At 34.8% G+C, this 19,405-nt stretch overlaps 1 protein-coding gene across 2 annotated transcripts in view; it reads right to left on the reverse strand.

Annotated features, from left to right (window-relative positions):
* The window catches only part of LOC125670154 (lysosomal alpha-mannosidase-like), a 26,831-nt gene extending 7,504 nt beyond the window's left edge, over positions 1 to 19,327 (reverse strand). Inside the window, exons 1-18 of one of the 2 annotated variants that reach the window (XM_048905151.2) lie at positions 19,187 to 19,327; positions 18,473 to 18,575; positions 17,403 to 17,576; positions 15,809 to 16,002; positions 15,158 to 15,266; positions 14,685 to 14,782; positions 13,799 to 13,870; positions 13,506 to 13,622; positions 12,942 to 13,145; positions 12,226 to 12,298; positions 10,504 to 10,543; positions 8,741 to 8,810; positions 6,975 to 7,094; positions 4,275 to 4,391; positions 3,963 to 4,092; positions 2,590 to 2,657; positions 1,818 to 2,045; positions 1,213 to 1,331 (exon numbers count right to left, since the gene is read on the reverse strand). In XM_048905151.2, the coding sequence (XP_048761108.2) occupies positions 1,213 to 1,331; positions 1,818 to 2,045; positions 2,590 to 2,657; positions 3,963 to 4,092; positions 4,275 to 4,391; positions 6,975 to 7,094; positions 8,741 to 8,810; positions 10,504 to 10,543; positions 12,226 to 12,298; positions 12,942 to 13,145; positions 13,506 to 13,622; positions 13,799 to 13,870; positions 14,685 to 14,782; positions 15,158 to 15,266; positions 15,809 to 16,002; positions 17,403 to 17,576; positions 18,473 to 18,575; positions 19,187 to 19,258 (2,108 nt within the window). In that variant the 5' untranslated portion in view covers positions 19,259 to 19,327. Of the gene's footprint in view, positions 1 to 1,212; positions 1,332 to 1,817; positions 2,046 to 2,589; positions 2,658 to 3,962; positions 4,093 to 4,274; positions 4,392 to 6,974; positions 7,095 to 8,740; positions 8,811 to 10,503; positions 10,544 to 12,225; positions 12,299 to 12,941; positions 13,146 to 13,505; positions 13,623 to 13,798; positions 13,871 to 14,684; positions 14,783 to 15,157; positions 15,267 to 15,808; positions 16,003 to 16,862; positions 17,305 to 17,402; positions 17,577 to 18,472; positions 18,576 to 19,186 lie in introns of those variants that run through there. The other variant, XM_056162907.1, reaches the window with a different exon arrangement.
* Between the last annotated feature and the right edge of the window lie 78 nt (positions 19,328 to 19,405).

Consider the following 19,405-nt stretch of genomic DNA (forward strand, 5'->3'; position numbering starts at 1 on the left):
TAAAACCTGTCTAATTTGAATACTTTGCAAGACAATAGACTAGATGTCACATTACATAGCGTAACAATTTCCTGGTTAAACTAGATGTCACATTACATAGTGTAACAATTTCCTGGTTAAACTAAATGTCACATTACATAGTGTAACAATTTCCTGGTTAAACTAGGTGTCACATTGCATAGTGTAACAATTTCCTGGTTAAACTAGGTGTCACATTACATAGTGTAACAATTTCCTGCTTAAACTAGATGTCACATTACATAGTGTAACAATTTCCTGGTTAAACTAGATGTCACATTACATAGTGTAACAATTTCCTGGTTAAACTAGGTGTCGCATTGCATAGTGTAACAATTTCCTGGTTAAACTAGGTGTCGCATTGCATAGTGTAACAATTTCCTGGTTAAACTAGGTGTCACATTACATAGTGTAACAATTTCCTGGTTAAACTAGATGTCGCATTACATAGTGTAACAATTTCCTGGTTAAACTAGGTGTCGCATTACATAGTGTAACAATTTCCTGGTTAAACTAGATGTCGCATTACATAGTGTAACAATTTCCTGGTTAAACTAGGTGTCGCATTACATAGTGTAACAATTTCCTGGTTAAACTAGGTGTCGCATTGTATAGTGTAACAATTTCCTGGTTAAACTAGATGTCACATTACATAGTGTAACAATTTCCTGGTTAAACTAGGTGTCACATTACATAGTGTAACAATTTCCTGGTTAAACTAGGTGTCGCATTACATAGTGTAACAATTTCCTGGTTAAACTAGGTGTCGCATTGTATAGTGTAACAATTTCCTGGTTAAACTAGGTGTCACATTGCATAGTGTAACAATTTCCTGGTTAAACTAGGTGACGCATTGCATAGTGTAAAGAACATATAGGAAATAGAAAATTTGGGAATGAACTACAGATCAAAATATGCAGTGAAATGGATTACACATGTGTCAGATTAGGACAGTTTATATCAGAAAAGGATGGGACATGCAAGTTTGTCATTAATACATTTATATATGGACCTAAGTCCTAAGTGAAAATTTTCATAATCATATGCACATTTTTACATTTTGGAAACAGTCATCTTACCATTTTAAATGCTTTATTGACTGGCATGTGCAAGGACCAAATTAAGTGGTTTGTGAATTTTCATGACAAAATGATATTCTACACTGCTTGCCTCTAGGTCAATAACCAAACTGACCTCACAGGGATTGGTCCCACTGTCCATTCCAGCTCTGCATAATTTGCCTGGTCATACAACCTGACCACCTGAGACACCCACGGAGAGAACCACTGCCTGATCTCCTGTACTAACTGACCCTGACATAAGGAACCAATCAAAAGCTTGTCATGTAAAATTAAATTATATCTGTACAATTGTTGCATTGCAGATATACACATATTATTGCAATTGCATTAACAATCGACCACCTACATTAATATATGTATTTTTCAAAAAACTAAGAAAAGCAATTGATAGAATACATACATGTACATAAAAATTGTCTACATCTCACCAATTATTAGTGATATGACATTACAATGAAACATGCTTGTAACGAATTTATGCTTATTGCAAAATGATATGAATTCCTGTATGAGAGAAAATAGTGAGAATTTTATTGGATGTAATAAACTTTGGTTATGGTGAACTGTTTTTTTTTTTGCTGGCCCTGGAGGTTTGCTATAAATGTGTTTTACTGTTCAATCAAATAATTACTCTGTATCTTTGTCAGAACGCCAAGCACAGAAATTAGATGAATACATGTACAGGTGCTCTGAACACAAGCTATCTGAGAAATCTACCTGAACATGAAAAGTTCTCTTCTTCAGAAGAGGCTGAAAGTCAGCAGGTGCAGAGGTGAGAGGCCTAAACACATAGGCCCCAGAGGCTTGGTACTCAAATACAGTCGTGTTGCCAGGGTGCCCTATATAGAACTGGAATGTCTGTTGCAATGGAATGGAAGCTCCAGAATTTAAGTTCTTCATTGATTTCAACTGACCAGAGTTCCCATCAAACATCAGGGATAAATGCTGTATGAAATAAAATGTTACCAGCATATTACCATATTGGAATGAGAAATGTTTGTGAAACACAGATGCCCCTATATGGCAGCAAAGTTGATAATGGCCAAGGTTAAAGTTTTTCAAAAGTAGGTCAAACCCCAAGGTCATGAGATCAAAAACTTTGGTAACCAAAGAAAGATCTTGTAACAAGGAATACACATGTGAAGTATGAAAGTTTTACAGCAAACTGTTCAAAAGTTATATACAAGGTTAAATGTTTCAAAAGTAGGACAAACCCCAAGGTCATGAGGTAAAAATTTTGACATGAAAAAAAAGGTCTTGTCTCATAGAATACACATGTGAAATATGAAAGCCCTATCACCATCCATTCAAAAGTTACAGAAATATTATGGGAAATGGGTTGGTATATTTCCCATAATATTTCTGTAGACAGACCAAACACTGTAAGCCCCGAATCTCCAATTATGGGGGCATGGCATAAAAATGTACTACAATAGAACTGTTTGGAATAACATTAAAACTATACAAGAAATGGTTTCAAAGTACATACTTGATTCTTGATCACAATATCTGCATTATCCAATTGGCGGACTACAGATTTCTGTGTTTTACTTGGCCCTTTAAAAAAAATTAAAGAAGTACATCAATTCCAACAGTTTTCTTAAATCATACATTATCAATTGAATATTAAGAAATATGCCTGCCAACAATTTTAGTACAATAAAGAGTACTGAATTTTGAAGGTCTGTATCTGCAGAAAGACTGAGGGCAGGGTTGGCATATTTCCCATAATACAGTAAAACGAAATATACCTTTTTATTACATATTTTTCAAATTCACTTGCCCTACAAGCTAATGGCTCAGAAAAGTTTTTGTGAAGACAGTAAACACATGAAGTACAGGTGACTCTCAATAACTCAAAGTTCAAGGGACTTTGATTAAACTTCGAGAGATTGAAATTCGGAAATTGGAAGGTCTGACCATATGGTTCAGATTTTACAGTAACCAGAAATGTTTACCAGCAAGATCATGGGATCATTTTGACACATTTTCCTTCATATCTGTCAGGTAGTTAATTAGATTTTAAAATAAGTAACCTTATTTTGCATTAATAAAAAGATTTCAAAGTTTATGTACTTAATTATTCGTTCTTCTATCATGCTAAGATAGGCGTACAAAACTAATTCCCAATAAAGCTTTACTGTCAGTAAATTTTTTGTCACTTTACACAAAGCAAAAATTCAAACAAATGAGTAAAATGATGTTTTAGAGTAACTATACACAAAAAACAATCTCAAGAAATTTAACAGTCTATAGATCTCAAAATTATTGTCTCTAAATTAATGTATCAAACTTACTCTCTCATTGTGAAGTCAAAAAAACCTATAGATTTTATTCATAGTCAGATTATATACAAAATTTAATCATCACAAGACCCCAGTGTAGGGTGAAAACTAACCAATTAACCAATTATATATGTACCCAAGCTCCACCTCCACAAAGATGCACCTAATTACCACGACCACACTACTCTCCAGCATTCAACAAAATCCAGGTAAAGTCCAAGCAGAAATAATGATACGCTTGGGTAATGGTGTCTGTACCTACCACGACTTCAAGAAATCGAGAGTGAAAAACAATAAAATATATTTTATGGGACCCAACTTCACTTCGAGAGATCGAGAACTTTGAGAGATTGATAGTAAATTTGCTTTGTTATATAGAGAGAAAAATTCAGGATCATGATTTCACTTTGAGAGATCGAGAACTTTGAGAGATCAAAGTTTGAGCCATCAAGAGTCACCTGTACTTTCTGTATACGGAACCAAATTTTAGCATCATGAAATTCAATACATTCATGTACCAGGATTTGTTTCAAACTGTAAACACGGCTAGTGAATCGTTCACAGTGGATATATTTACCTGAACTCTGTTTGATAAAGAAGGTGTTGAAGCCAAGGGGAGGTACCATGACCCAAAAGACGAGTTCATTTTCTGCCAGTGAGCCCTTTCTCTCTGGAATTTTTTTAGTCTCATTGCTGATGGGTAAAACCTGTAGGTCATAAGTTAAAACTGTTAAAAACCAAACATTCAGATTAAAATACCTGCATCTGACTCATTCAACAACAAGATCAGAATAATTCTGTGGTATAAAAGTATTCATTTAAAATGAAAAAATATACTATCAATATTATAGAGACTAAGTGTGATCTTCATAATTTATTTATTTCAAACCTGAGATGGCACACTCTTGCCATTGGGATCTGTGATGACATAGGATTTACCAATGACAGGAAGTCGTATCCAGTGGCCCACTGATCTACCTATGGGGTTGTACACTGTCATAGTGAACTGGAAAAGGTTCAAATTAACATAGTTTTATCATCGTATCAGAGATGTGCTGATTTTAATTAGGCATTATGTAATAGAAGATAGAGATTACATTAGAAGAGCATTTGATCACAAGTGAAAATTGCATGACGTGAGTTCAATTTGAGACAGTTTATGAGTGATCACAACTCCTCGAAACGAAAACAGGTTTTCACATTGTTTAGTGATTGTTACTGTACAAGAAATTATGATGTTATTCTGTAAGAGAAGGCTTGCAATATTGTGGATCACTTTTAACTCATAAATAACTATATTTCTGCATGAATTTGCAACTACATGTAATCTGTTTGTGTTTTTATGATATTCACCAGGTGTTAGGTATTAATCTGTTTGTTGTTTTTATGGTGGTGTAAGCTAACCTGTTTGTTGTTTTTATGGTGGTGTAAGCTAACCTGTTTGTTGTTTGTATGGTGGTGTAAGCTAACCTGTTTGTTGTTTTTATGGTGGTGTAAGCTAACCTGTTTGTTGTTTTTATGGTGGTGTAAGCTAACCTGTTTGTTGTTTTTATGGTGGTGTAAGTTAACCTGTTTGTTGTTTTTATGGTGGTGTAAGCTAACCTGTTTGTTGTTTTTATGGTGGTGTAAGTTAACCTGTTTATTGTTTTTATGGTGGTGTAAGCTAACCTGTTTGTTGTTTGTATGGTGGTGTAAGCTAACCTGTTTGTTGTTTTTATGGTGGTGTAAGCTAACCTGTTTGTTGTTTTTATGATGGTGTAAGCTAACCTGTTTGTTGTTTTTATAGTTTTTATGATGGTGTAAGCTAACCTGTTTGTTGTTTTTATGGTGGTGTAAGTTAACCTGTTTGTTGTTTTTATGGTGGTGTAAGTTAACCTGTTTGTTGTTTTTATGGTGGTGTAAGTTAACCTGTTTGTTGTTTTTATGGTGGTGTAAGTTAACCTGTTTGTTGTTTTTATGGTGGTGTAAGTTAACCTGTTTGTTGTTTTTATGATGGTGTAAGCTAACCTGTTTGTTGTTTTTATAGTTTTTATGATGGTGTAAGCTAACCTGTTTGTTGTTTTTATGGTGGTGTAAGCTAACCTGTTTGTTGTTTGTATGGTGGTGTAAGCTAACCTGTTTGTTGTTTTTATGGTGGCGTAAGCTAACCTGTTTATTGTTTTTATGGTGGTGTAAGCTAACCTGTTTATTGTTTTTATGATGGTGTAAGCTAACCTGTTTGTTGTTTTTATGGTGGTGTAAGCTAACCTGTTTGTTGTTTTTATAGTTTTTATGGTGGTGTAAGCTAACCTGTTTGTTGTTTTTATAGTTTTTATGGTGGTGTAAGCTAACCTGTTTGTTGTTTTTATAGTTTTTATGGTGGTGTAAGCTAACCTGTTTGTTGTTTTTATAGTTTTTATGGTGGTGTAAGCTAACCTGTTTATTGTTTTTATGGTGGTGTAAGCTAACCTGTTTGTTGTTTGTATGGTGGTGTAAGCTAACCTGTTTGTTGTTTGTATGGTGGTGTAAGCTAACCTGTTTGTTGTTTTTATGGTGGTGTAAGCTAAGGGCTGTTCCAGAAATGATCAAATGGGGGGGTCGGGCGGCAAATGATATTTTTTTCTGTGGGTGGTCGTATTTTTTCATATTTTAATTGGTCCGTGGTTGGACTGTTAAAAAAATATTTATTATGGGTAGTGGGTAGTTTCTATTGTTTTATTTTGTGCCACGTGGGTGTTGAGTTTTCAGAATATTTTTATTGTCGCTCTTGTCGTGTTGGTTACAAAACGTCGGAGGGCTAATTGAAAACGTGCTTTCGAAATGCTGCTTTCGAAATCGGAAATCGGAAGTAACATAGAACTATTCGAGTTGTCGCTCTTTGCAGCGCATAACTTTCCATTACGGCACTCTTCTAATTAGAGGCGCGTTTAGTAGAGTCCCTTTGGACGTGATGGGGGCGAACTCTGTTCTGTAGATTATTACAGTTTACAGTGCATCGATTTTGGGAATATTTTGAAACCAATAGGTATTCCGTTTTCTAATAAAAATAGGCAAACCTTAGTTGATTTATACGAGGGTACCGATGCGTTATATTTATCAGTCGGTGTGATGGTGATATAGAAGCCTCCGGGCGCGGGCTCCATTAGAAGACGAACGATTCGCGGAAAAACATATCCATATCCATTTCATGATAATAGCATCGTTTGGACTCCCAATCTTTCCAACATTCCCGCCATAGATGCCTTTTATTGTTGATGTGACATCGTTTCTTCAGAACTACTGTGATACAATGTCGCACAGGCATTACCGCGTCATTGACTAGAATGTTTGTCCCGAAAACCTCGCGAGATTTGTACCGTTTTCATTTTTAAAAATATTTTTGTGGTGGGTCTGGTAAGTTTTTTTTTTTTATTAGATGGGTTATTGTAAAATGAGTTTATTAATTTGATGGGTCATGGGGTAATTTTTTATTTTTTTTTATGGGTGCTTGGTATATACAAAAGGTGCCTCCCGATCCCCCCCCCCCCCCCCCCCCCCCCCCCCCCCCCCATGTATTTATTTCTGGAATAGCCCTAACCTGTTTGTTGTTTTTATGATGGTGTAAGCTAACCTGTTTGTTGTTTTCTGTTGCTTGACACATACTGATATTTAACAAACTACAGAACATCTGGTCTGGTGGTACTTCTTTCTGTTTTGGGAACAATTTCTTGTAAGCATCATTCACCACTTTCTGAATAAAAAGGACAGGAACCATTAAAAGAACATTATAGTATCCCGATACATTAAATACAGACACCACATGTATGTACAGTAATTCAGTAACTGACAGCTATTAATCTTTTTTTATTAATTGTACATGTATATCAAATATTATCACATCAAAGTATATAAATGTAATACTAGATTGTTTCAAGAAACAAGTGTTGCCTACAGGTGCTGAATAATTGTAAAAGTGTGATGCCATCCAAATGGATGTACATACAGACATTAGACAAAGTGATCCCTCAGTCTCCATCATGTTCTAAAAGCAGCACAAACAGTATCTTATTCTCTATACCTGACATTCTGAAAGCAGCACAAAATTATCTACAGGTGACTCGAGATAACTCGAAGTTCAAGGGACCTTGATAAACCTTCTCAAGATCAAGAGATAAAAAATATTCGGAGATTAAAGGTCCGACCATATGGTTAAGATTTTACAGAAACCAGAAATGTTTACCAGCATGATCATCGGATAGTTTAGACATGTTTTCCTTCATATTTGTCAGGTAGTTAATTTGATTTCAAAATAAAGAATTTTGCATTGATAAAAAGATTTCAAGTTTATGCATTTATTTGTTCCTTTATCACGGTAAGATAGGTGTACAAAACATATTCCAGATAAAGCTTTACTGCCCCTAGCTAAACAGAGCACATTTTATGTCACTTTACACAAAGCAAAAATTCAAACAAAAGAGTAAAACCAAAGTACAAACTCCAGAAATATAACAGTCTCTAGATCTCTAAATTATTGTCTCTAAATTAATGTCTCCAACTTACTCTTGTTGTCAAGTCAAAGCCAATTATAGATTTTATTCATTGTTGGATTCTATACAAATTCTAATCATCAAGATGCCCACCCCAGTGTACAGTTACAACTGACCAATTAACCAATTATATACTCAAGTGTCCACCTCCACCAAGAAGCACAAGTGATGTATCACCTCTGTAAACACCTAATTACCACTACCACACTAGCCTCTGGCATTCAACAAAATCCAGGTAAGGTCCAAGTGGAAATAATTATACCTTTGGGTAATGGTCAGTATAGGCTATGCACCACTTCGAGAAATCGAGAGTGAAAAACAATGAAATGTGTTTTAAGGAACCCAACTTCACTTCGAGAGATCGAGAACTTCGAGTGATTGAACGTTTGAGAGATCGATAGTAAATTTGCTTAGTTATATAGAGAAAAAAATCGGGACCATGATTTCACTTCGAGAGATCAAGAACTCCGAGTGATCGAAGTTCGACCCATCTCAAGTCACCTGTATTCTCTATACCTGACATTCTGAAAGCAACACAAAAAATGTCTATTCTCTATACCTGACATTCTGAAAGCAACACAAAAAATGTCTATTCTCTATACCTGACATTCTGAAAGCAACACAAAAAGTGTCTATTCTCTATACCGACATTCTGAACGCAACACAAAAAGTGTCTATTCTCTATACCCGACATTCTGAAAGCAACACAAGAGTCTATTCTCTATACCCAACATTCTGAAAGCAACACAAGTGTCTATTCTCTATACCTAACATTCTGAAAGCAACACAAGTGTCTATTCTCTATACCCGACATTCTGAAAGCAACACAAAAAGTGTCTATTCTCTATACCTGACATTCAAGAGTTCCTCTTGCTAGTCTCTTTGCATAGTCATTAGCCACTGCTTGCTTCTCAGTTCCTCTGTAAGAGAGATCATTCAAAATAACTACAATTGTTTGTATTTCCATTCTTTTCAACTAACTGATTACAGATCACACCACTGTGATATAGAGTAGCTTCATAGCTGTTCAGTTTCTTTATAACCAATAAATTAAATGTGCTAGGAAATATTACAGGTAGATTTTCTTTACTTTTATAAAGTTACAATAATAGAATATTTTTAATTACATTTTCTTTAAGCAGGGTTACCCACAGTCAGTTAAATAAAGACAGGATGGGGATGCTTGTTAAATATGTATATTGTGACCTTTATCGGCATATCAATGACATACACAAAGATATTCTTTGTCTGGTAAATTAAATTAACAAGAGTACCACAAACGGTACAACATATGCCCAATAGACCTCCAGTGCAATATCTGTATCCATGATGAGAAAAAGTCCAGAAAACTATTTGATTTACTTTTAGCCCAATAGGTCATGGTACACTAATCAAATTGAAATGTGAATTGATTATGTATTTCTCTGAGAGGGAGGTTGTGACAAAATTTCAGGGCAATACCTGTATTCATAATGAAAAAAATCTGGAAAACTGTTTGATCTACTTTTACCCCTAAAGTAGATCATGGTACACCAATCCAACTGAATGCAAACTGAACTTATATTCCTCTGAGAGGAAGCTAGTAACTAAATTTCAGAGCAATATCTGTAACCATAACCAAAACAAGGTTTTTCTACTATGTGATACTACGATCTGTATCCTGCCTACTAAGTTTTCCTATTAAGAGATAATACGACCTTGACCTTTGACCTTGAAGAGAAAAAAAGGCATCCTCCACTTAGCAAGAGGAGTATGTGTACCAAGATTGATGGTCAGTTCAGTCTGTATCCTGCCTACAAGGTTTATCTACTTAGTGATACTACAACCTTGACCTTTGACCTTGAGAAACAATAGGCATCTTCCTCTCATCATGGTGAACAAAAGTACAAAGTTGTGAGATCCTGGAGCTTACAGTTCATTTTGTATTCTCCATACTAGGTCTGGACAGATGGATGACGCTATACCATAATATGTCCCGCTTTTTGACAGGCGTATAAAAAATTAGGTATGTCCTAGTTAGTTACCAATACCATGGATTTGAATGCCAAACTCATACAAGCACATATTATCAAATTGTATCAGATAGTTGTAGAACCAACTACACTTTTGATTCCTGTGATCAAAATCAGTTATAAATGACCTTAATACAGGATCAAGACACAATATGCTGCATGTCAAATACAACCTTTGGGTTAAGTATGTATGCGTAGTGTGTCCATGTTACAAAGATGAGGCCTGACAAGAATTTTGCAAGTTTTTGGCCTTGGTTTAAGGTCACGACACACATACAGCTTTATGTAAAGTTTGAATGTTCATGGCATGTAAGACTTTGATCTAAAGATATGGTACACACAGTAGTTCCCTCTGACCCTGTATACAAGACACGTACAATTATTTCAAAATTATATCATATAACTGCTGTATCTCAGAGATTTATGACCAAAATTCTATTAAAATTGGACCAGAGGTGACTTTCGAAGATTTTTTTTTCTAAAAAAAAAAAAAAAGAGTAGCTTTATATGAATTAAAGAGGATTTTTTCTTTGTGAACCGATTAGGCATGTAATAGTAAATCCTGGTAAAACCAATAACCTCCATAAAAAATCCTACTTACGATACTGCATCATGATGCTGTGCTACACCCATTGCTTCTTCTGTAAACAAGAGTGTTGTACAAATTAGATGATGTGATAAAAAACAATGCTCATAACTTCTGCTACAGTCAGGACAAACACATCTAATTATCTTCTTAGTCAAATGAGTTTGGGTCAGTCATCGTGTAACAGTTCTAATCTTTTTTTTTATCAGTGACCTTGACCTTGTCTAAATGACCTAGCTTCATGATTTGGTCACTAACAATTTTTATGCCAGGTATGAACTTCTGTTGCCTCTCCATTACAAAGTTATGGTCCATGGCTCATCGAATAGATTATGTCTTAATGTAATGACTGACTTCAGTTAGATAAGATTAATTCAGGATTAAGATACACTGCTATACCATCAGCAAACCTTTTTACCAAGTATGAGCTTCCAATGTTTCTCCATATCTTGGTTGTGACCTGGGACATAAATTTCTTTCTTTTTACTTGTGACCTTGACCAAATGACCTTTGTTTAGGCTTATGACAATCTGCAACCTTTGTGTCAAGTACATGTATGAGCTTGTTAAGTTTTTCTGTTACAAACTATGGCCAATACATAAAGTGGGATGGAAGAAAAGAAGACAGTAAGGCAGACATAGCGAGATTCCTAAACATCACCCAATCTTAGTTTGCAGGGATTTTGACTAAGCACCCAATTTGTCTGCTAGATGTTAATGTGAAAAGATAATTTCAGCATATAGCCCCACCCTGGAGTCAGAAGCATTCACCTAGGAGTTACAAGATTTACAAATTTGGCAGAGGCCTCAAAACTCATTATAAGTGCACACCCAGTCGGTCACTAACTGTTGTGGAGAAATGAAGAGGATTTTCAAACTTCAATACATTTCCTCTATATATATCTACGCAGCCCTTGAGCTATGAATTTCACAATTCAAGTAGAGACCTCATATCTATACACCTATCTGTCTGCTGAATGCTCAGGAGTATAAAAAACAATGGCATCATTTTTTTTTTTTAAAGTTTTGACCCCATACATAAGGCCCCAAGGGGGCAGTGACTATAAAATTTACAAATTTACCTATCCCCTTAGGAAATTAACATCATTTTTGTGACAAATGTTACTGAGAGGTTGAAAATGTTCAAAAGTAATGATGCACAATAATAAGAAGTGACAGTCAGGGATAGCAATAGGTCACCTGAGTGACAAAGGTAACCTACAAATTAAAGTTCAAATTCTCAGTCCATTTTGAAACTGTGTTTCATTATGAACATTCCACTACAGATATCATGCTATTTTTGATACACATGCTGCATAACATATCAGTCCGAGGTCATATATCAGACAGGAACCACCATGCTTAGTAGCTGAGAGCAACAAAGAAATTTAGAATGTCATTACTGTTATCTTACACAATAACATTACAAGAAAGAAGACGTTAAAAGTATTATACTCATGACTTTCAGTTTGCGTTTATATAACCAGCACATTTTCCCCAAAACATGCTTCAATATCTATAATAATGTGAATTTAGATTTACTTTATACTCAACTTGCTGGATAAAGCAAATACAAAATCACACTACATGTACAGTATAGATGTACAGAGATATAATCCAAATAATATACAGTAGCAAGAAAAGCTTGGCATGTGTACTAAAATTTCATTAGGAATACATATATTTGAGCATAATATTACATTCAATGCACAGTAAATAATGGCATCCTGTGACTTACTTAGGACTTGAATGTTGAGTGAACTATTGTCAGAATCTTCAAGCATGGCTAAGGCATCTAACTGTTTACAGACCTAAAACACAAGGTTCATACTCAAAACATAGTCATAATCTTCACATGTAAAAAAGTTAAAAAAAGAAGGAAGCTCATCACAAAATATATTTGTTTTGTATATATACATCATTTAAGCAGCATACAATATTGAACCCAACTTTCTTCTCGTTGTTGGTTGACACAAATGACAGAAATTGACAATTGGCAATAATTTAAGATGCATTGACAAAATCAAGTATTAATGAAAGCAAGCAAAAGTGAGCAAGCTCACATACCCCAACGTTCCAACATTGCATGACAATGCCTCACATAATGAATGGTAATGCTATGCATTACTGCAAGAACAGGACAGATGGGCTTGAAATTCTGAGTTCAAAAGGCACATAACTCTCAGAAAAATTATTGAATCAGGATTTCCTGGGAATATGCAAATTTACACAGTGTGTCCTTATTTAAAAACTACAATGTTTCACGAAATTCTGTTGAGCGGTCTCAGAGGAGTTGCGCTGACAAGAAAGGGACTGACGGATGGGTAAAAAACATACTCTCCGCAACTTCGTTGCGTGGGGTATAATTAAACCTTGCCATAAACACTCTCTGGAGCATTCATATAAATAATTTCTTAACTGTCAGCACCTAATCAGAAGTATTTGTGTCCAAACCTGTAGGAAGTTGTTAGTCTGCCTGACATATCTCTTGAGGTTGGGCCTACTTGTGTAGAACCCTGTCCAGTAAGAGTGAGGGAGATGTGCATATGGGAAGAAATCATCCTTTTTGGTGGGCCAGGTTTTATTGGCCAGGTTCACCTGGTACAGGTAACAGCTGGGGGTGGAGTACAGAAGGTTCACTTTACTCCCATTTTTTTGCTGTCAGGGAATAAAGAGACATTCATCCATATACAGTCTATTCCACATATATTGAAGTCGCATAAATTGAACTATCTGTTATACTGAAGTAAAAATAAATCCTCATTAATATTGTATATAGTTCATCTGCAGTAACATTATCTATATAGTTCAACATTGATTATATTGAAATTTGGATGTAATTAACACCCTGAATTTCAATATATCCAGAGTAGACTGTATTGCTAAAATAATCTGAAATCCAAAAATAATTTGTAATTTAAGTCCATAATGATTACAAAAATACAGTCATACATAATGAAATGGTTTCAATGTCGTATTCCATACATTTACATGAAAATTTAATTACTTCATGTATACCTGTGCATTAACTAGATTAATCAATTTATCCATGTTCTTAAACCACATGTGCGCATTCTGGTAATTGAAATCACTTCCCATCGTCATCATGATATGTTCAGTGGCATACGCTAGAGCCTGCAATCAAATTAAATTCATAAACACACAACATAGTCACATCAAACTTTTAGCAACTTCAGTGCATGTCAGTAAAATGTTGTGTAATATATATTCATTCACAGCAAATTTTGATATTGACAAAATGGGAAAATATAATTTAAAAAAAAAAGAATAATTGAGACATAAAAAAGTACCTGGTATTTTGTATAATTGAGGAACTTTTGTGTTACTAAATCTGCATTATAATCCTCCATGTTCTTGTCATCCTGTAAAAGTTTAATTCAATTTTTCAATGCTACTAAAACATTGCAAGTACAGTGCTATAACAGCATAACATCTGTAAAGCTAATAATATCCTCCAAGCACATATATCTACATTTCCGATGTTTTTGCCTCTGAATTCTTTACTAATTGTAATGATAGCCATTTAATCATGAACATGGTGCAGTTGTAAACAAAGAACATATAAATCTTGATAAATATAGTTTGTATGTTGGGAATTCCACAAGAAATGAAAGTAGAATGTAAATATAAGAAATAAACCATTAAGTATGTCAACATAAAGTGTTGCAGTTCATACTCTCATGTATTTCCAAAAATGAAATTTATTTTCTTAAAGGGGCATGGACACAACTTTTTATCGATTGAAATTGACAGTTTTTTGTTATAGAAATAGAGATCATTTATGAATAAGTGGATGAAAAATATTTTAATACAGGTTTACATAAAATCCACCTCCCGAAATCGTGTTTGTCAACATGATTGTCCTAGCCAGAAAACCACGTGCGGAGGCGAGAACACCTAGATTTCTAAAAATTGTGTCAAGAGCGCTCAACCTTTTGACATACGTTAATGATAAATCAATTTAAGGAGCAAGCACAAAGAAGAAAGAACAGAAAAGTTTTATTGTAAAAGCTTTTTTCACCAAAGCCGACAACTTTATTATAAAATAAATATCAAAGTAATTTTTTGTACCATAATTGTGTCCATGCACGTGTCATTCCTTTTCATTTTTTTTTTACACAAATGTACAGGTATTGAATAATCAATAGCTTAGTACACCACTACAGACATACTCACCATGATAGGGTCATCACTGCATAGAGTATCCCAGCAAAATCCAGGGGGTGGATTGTAACCATGGTAGAGCACCCCAGAAAATAGGTCACTGCTGGGGCCTACAGGAGATAATCAGCTACATTTCAACAGCATTCAAGATTTAATCTTACACATCTTAAAATATGAAATAACTAGGTTTGCAAACAATTCTGATTGTATTTTGAATTACATGCACTAACTGAGAATTTTGTATGCTGTCAATACAAAATTATACTATTAGTATGGGATGGTGAGTTTAGCAGGTACATAATACTAGTATAACATCTACAACTTTGTGATGTCATCTTTGAAAATGGAAATCAGTTTGTGGGTAGATAAATTTTCATTTCACGGTATTTCAACATATGAATTACTGATTTCTAAGAAATTCAAGAATGTTTAAAATTCAGGGCTGCAGTCATACCTAGTTCATAAAAAATTTAAAAAACCATCACCTAAATTGCTGGGACTGCCCTGCCAAACCATTTCCATGGATTTTGTCAGTTCTCTGTGAAATTTGTCTTCAAAGTCCACTCTTCCAAAAAATAAACCATCATAGCCCATCTACAAAAGTAATAAATTCTATTTCAAAACAGCTTTAACTAAATGACAACAATGCCACTATATCAATGTCTCTGTGAAGATGACAATAGCATCACTGTACCAATGTCTCTGTGAGGATGACAACAGTGTTATAGTATCATTGTCTCTGTGAAGATGACAACAGTGTTATTGTATCATTGTCTCTGTGAGGATGACAACAGTGTCAATGTCTCCGTGAGGATGACAACAGTGTCAATGTCTCCGTGAGGATGACAACAGTGTCAATGTCTCCGTGAGGATGACAACAGTGTCAATGTCTCCGTGAGGATGACAACAGTGTCAATGTCTCTGTGAGGATAAGTATAATATACTTGGAAACACAGATCTCTTGTAGTAGTAGTAGTGGTGTAATGGAGGTAGTAAAGTAGTACTAGTAATAGTACTAATAATTTTTGTTGACATTAGCCGTAGTAGTAGTTAAAAGTACTTGTCATAGTGATAGTAGTAGTTGTAGTGGTACATATAAAGTAGAACTTCAAAAGGCAAAATGAATGTAACTTTACGTGAGCAAACAGAGAAGCTTGTTCTCTGGAATGGCCGAAAGGATCGATCTGCCATGCCACTCGAGGCCTGCTGCAGTCTCCAAAGTTCTGTCGAAGAAATTCCAATCCCAAAGAATGTTCATCAATGATTGCATTGTAATGTGTTGTAGCCTCATCATCCATAGACCACCCACCCAGTATGAACTCGAGTCTTCCTGTCAGGAATTATAATTCTCAATATTACATACAGTAGTCAAATTCATGGCATTTTCAGTCTGACAAACTCATAACATTGTTTATCACACAACAGCACTTTTCCCAGGTTCATAACACAGGTTCAGAAAAACGATATGAACTCGTAGCAAAGGTTCATAATTATGCAAACTAGGTAGGTCAATCATTCATGCGTACCACATAGACAAAACAACATGTCATCCTTTGACATTGTTAACATTGGCGGTAAAAGACCTTGTTTTGTCACCAAGGTTGTTCCAAGAGGATTTTGTGTCTTTTAATAAGTGAAAAATTCAAACCATGACATAGTGACGACATCCCAATCCAACTGAAAGCAAACAATTTTTGTGACATTTGTGTTGTGAAATAGACAGTAAATCCAAATGTGTGTTTAATGATAGTCGTGTGATAAATAGAATCTTACACTCGTGCTTATGACATACGAAATTTATGAAATTCGTTACCGGATTGAATATTCCCTCGCCAAGGTTTGGGAAATATTAAATTCAGTAACTCATTTCATGAATTTCATATGCCATAAGCACTCATTCAAGATCCTCTCTTTCAGTGGAAGAATTCTGTTTTAAAATGCCCACTATACTAACATCTATTTCATTGTCATAATTTACATATTAAATCCTTGAAAAGGTTTGCTACCAAGGATAGTATCCTAAAAAGGAGACAAATGTACGTACCTGACAAAGCCTAATGTATTATATACTTTGTGCAGCTGTGAGTTTCCTAACAAAGCATAATGTATACATTCGTATTATGTTGAAATTTATTTTAATTTGTTTTACAATATGTCAATTCAAGCTAAGTACTGATCCCCATACCATACCTTCATTTACCAGTCCCTATTACTCTACTGATCTCTATACCATACCTTCATTTACCAGTCTCTATTACTATACTGATCTCTATACCATACCTTCATTTACCAGTCCCTATTACTCTACTGATCTCTATACCATACCTTCATTTACCACTCCCTATTACTCTACTGATCTCTATACCATACCTTCATTTACCAGTCTCTATTACTCTACTGATCTCTATACCATACCTTCATTTACCAGTCTCTATTACTCTACTGATCTCTATACCATACCTTCATTTACCAGTCCCTATTACTATACTGATCTCTATACCATACCTTCATTTACCAGTCTCTATTACTATACTGATCTCTATACCATACCTTCATTTACCAGTCCCTATTACTCTACTGATCTCTATACCATACCTTCATTTACCAGTCCCTATTACTCTACTGATCTCTATACCATACCTTCATTTACCAGTCTCTATTACTATACTGATCTCTATACCATACCTTCGTTTACCAGTCCCTATTACTATACTGATCTCTATACCATACCTTCGTTTACCAGTCCCTTGACCACGTGTCTCATACTGTCATGTTGCTGTCTCCACCATCGTGCAAAGAAAGCAACCTCCACGTAAATAAATCTCTTGTTCTTGTCGGCCATGAGTTGTTGAATGACAGAGTCCAGTATATACTGAACTCCCGCATTCTGTATGTTGTTTTTGTCTGAAAGGATACATCATATATTTATCTTAACAGCTAGTCTTTACTGTGCTGAGACATGTTTTTGAATGAGGACAATTTTTGTGCCTTTTTTCATATGCAGCTGTCTTCCTAATTGTTTGATTTCAGTTTACTTTAAACTGCATTTGTATTATTTTAAAATACATTATCATTTTCATAATTTTAACTTCAAGTGCACTTTGAAAATCTTTGTGTTCATTTATCAAACTTGTTAATATAGTGTGTATCATTAAAAACACTATCCGTAATATCGGGTGTATTCATTTATAATTGGCCGTGAATGTAATCATTTTAATATGTTGGAAAACTACACTAAATATCCAAGATGTCTTACCAATTACCAACCCATGGAAACCTTGCATAAGGTGGGGTTAATTAGCAATCGCCAGTTGCAACTGGTGTGGATAGCCAGGGCAAGAATGTGTCAAATAACGAGACCAAGACAATATTTGAGGTACCCCATTTTCTCTTAGACAATCTATTATATTTGGAAAAATCAACAACTGAGCTATTTATACATTATATACTTATTATACATGTATACACATGTATGTATATATAATTATAGAAAATGTTATTATGCGCAATTATTTGCATTATATATCATTGTATCAACGTTTAAAGTGGCATATAGGCCCGACGGGCCGGGTGTTTATTGATTTGTATATTGTGATAAAATTGGATGTATGAATATATGTACACATACCACTATAATAAATAAAATTACTTACTTACTTACTTATTCGAGATACAGATATTTTACTACATATATTGCTACAATGATATTGTAAACCTATTGTTTGAGAAAATAGATTTGAAGAAAAATGATACAGCAATGAAAGCCTGTTGATATTGTGTAAGCGGTAAATTTCTCTCACCTCCATAGTAGTACTGGTCCACTGTTTTAAGCCAGCCTACATCATCATGGGTGTGGGGCACCAGGTGGACATTTATCATTCCATCTTTAACAGGATTGCAGCTCTGTCAACAAAATATAAACAGTGATATTTCAGATAATCAAGTCAAGAAACAATACACTGTCAGATCAGTAACTTATTCTACTGATTAAATCTTTGATGATTATAATTCATCTAGCAGTTGATTCATCTCACACCAATAACAGTTCAACATGTAATAATGTATGGACATCAAATTAAGGGTTCAATTGCAGGTGTCAGATGTCATTATAACATCTAGTGTTTGAATTCTGATGCCCCCTCCCCCATCATATTTCTTCTTTCACTGTGAAATCAACATATTTTTAATAATATCATTTACGACATATTTTGTTTGTTTGTATGTTGTTTACGTCCCATTCATGAATTGTGCACTCAAAAAGATATATCAGCTTTATAGGCGACATGCAACAAATTTTAACCTATGTAGGGCCGCAACATAATCTCAGCGAAGTTTTCTCACATGTCTAGGAAGACGCGTACAGCGTATCTATGTTAAACATTTTCGGTTTGACGTTTGATACCGACATGTTACAGAGACTGGAAACTGGTCTAAAAAAAATTGTACACAGTAGGCCATAGAAGAAATGAAGCCAATCTGACTATGGCCAGATATAACTATATATCAGTGCAAACCTCATATCCACATTTGGCAGAGAGGCTTCCCGTTATCAATACCACAATAACAAGGTACACTTCAGTTGTCATGAACTTCGTTTTGCTTTACACAACCTGCGAAGTTTGTATGGACGAGTTCACTTAATTATAGCAATGGGGATTCAGCTCAGCGATTTTCCATGAAAAGTTTCTTAAAATTTAAGAAGAGAATGTCCTAAAAATCCCTATTAAATGTTT

The sequence above is a fragment of the Ostrea edulis genome, chromosome 4 (assembly GCF_947568905.1).
Source record: "Ostrea edulis chromosome 4, xbOstEdul1.1, whole genome shotgun sequence".
Lineage (NCBI taxonomy): Eukaryota > Metazoa > Mollusca > Bivalvia > Ostreida > Ostreidae > Ostrea > Ostrea edulis.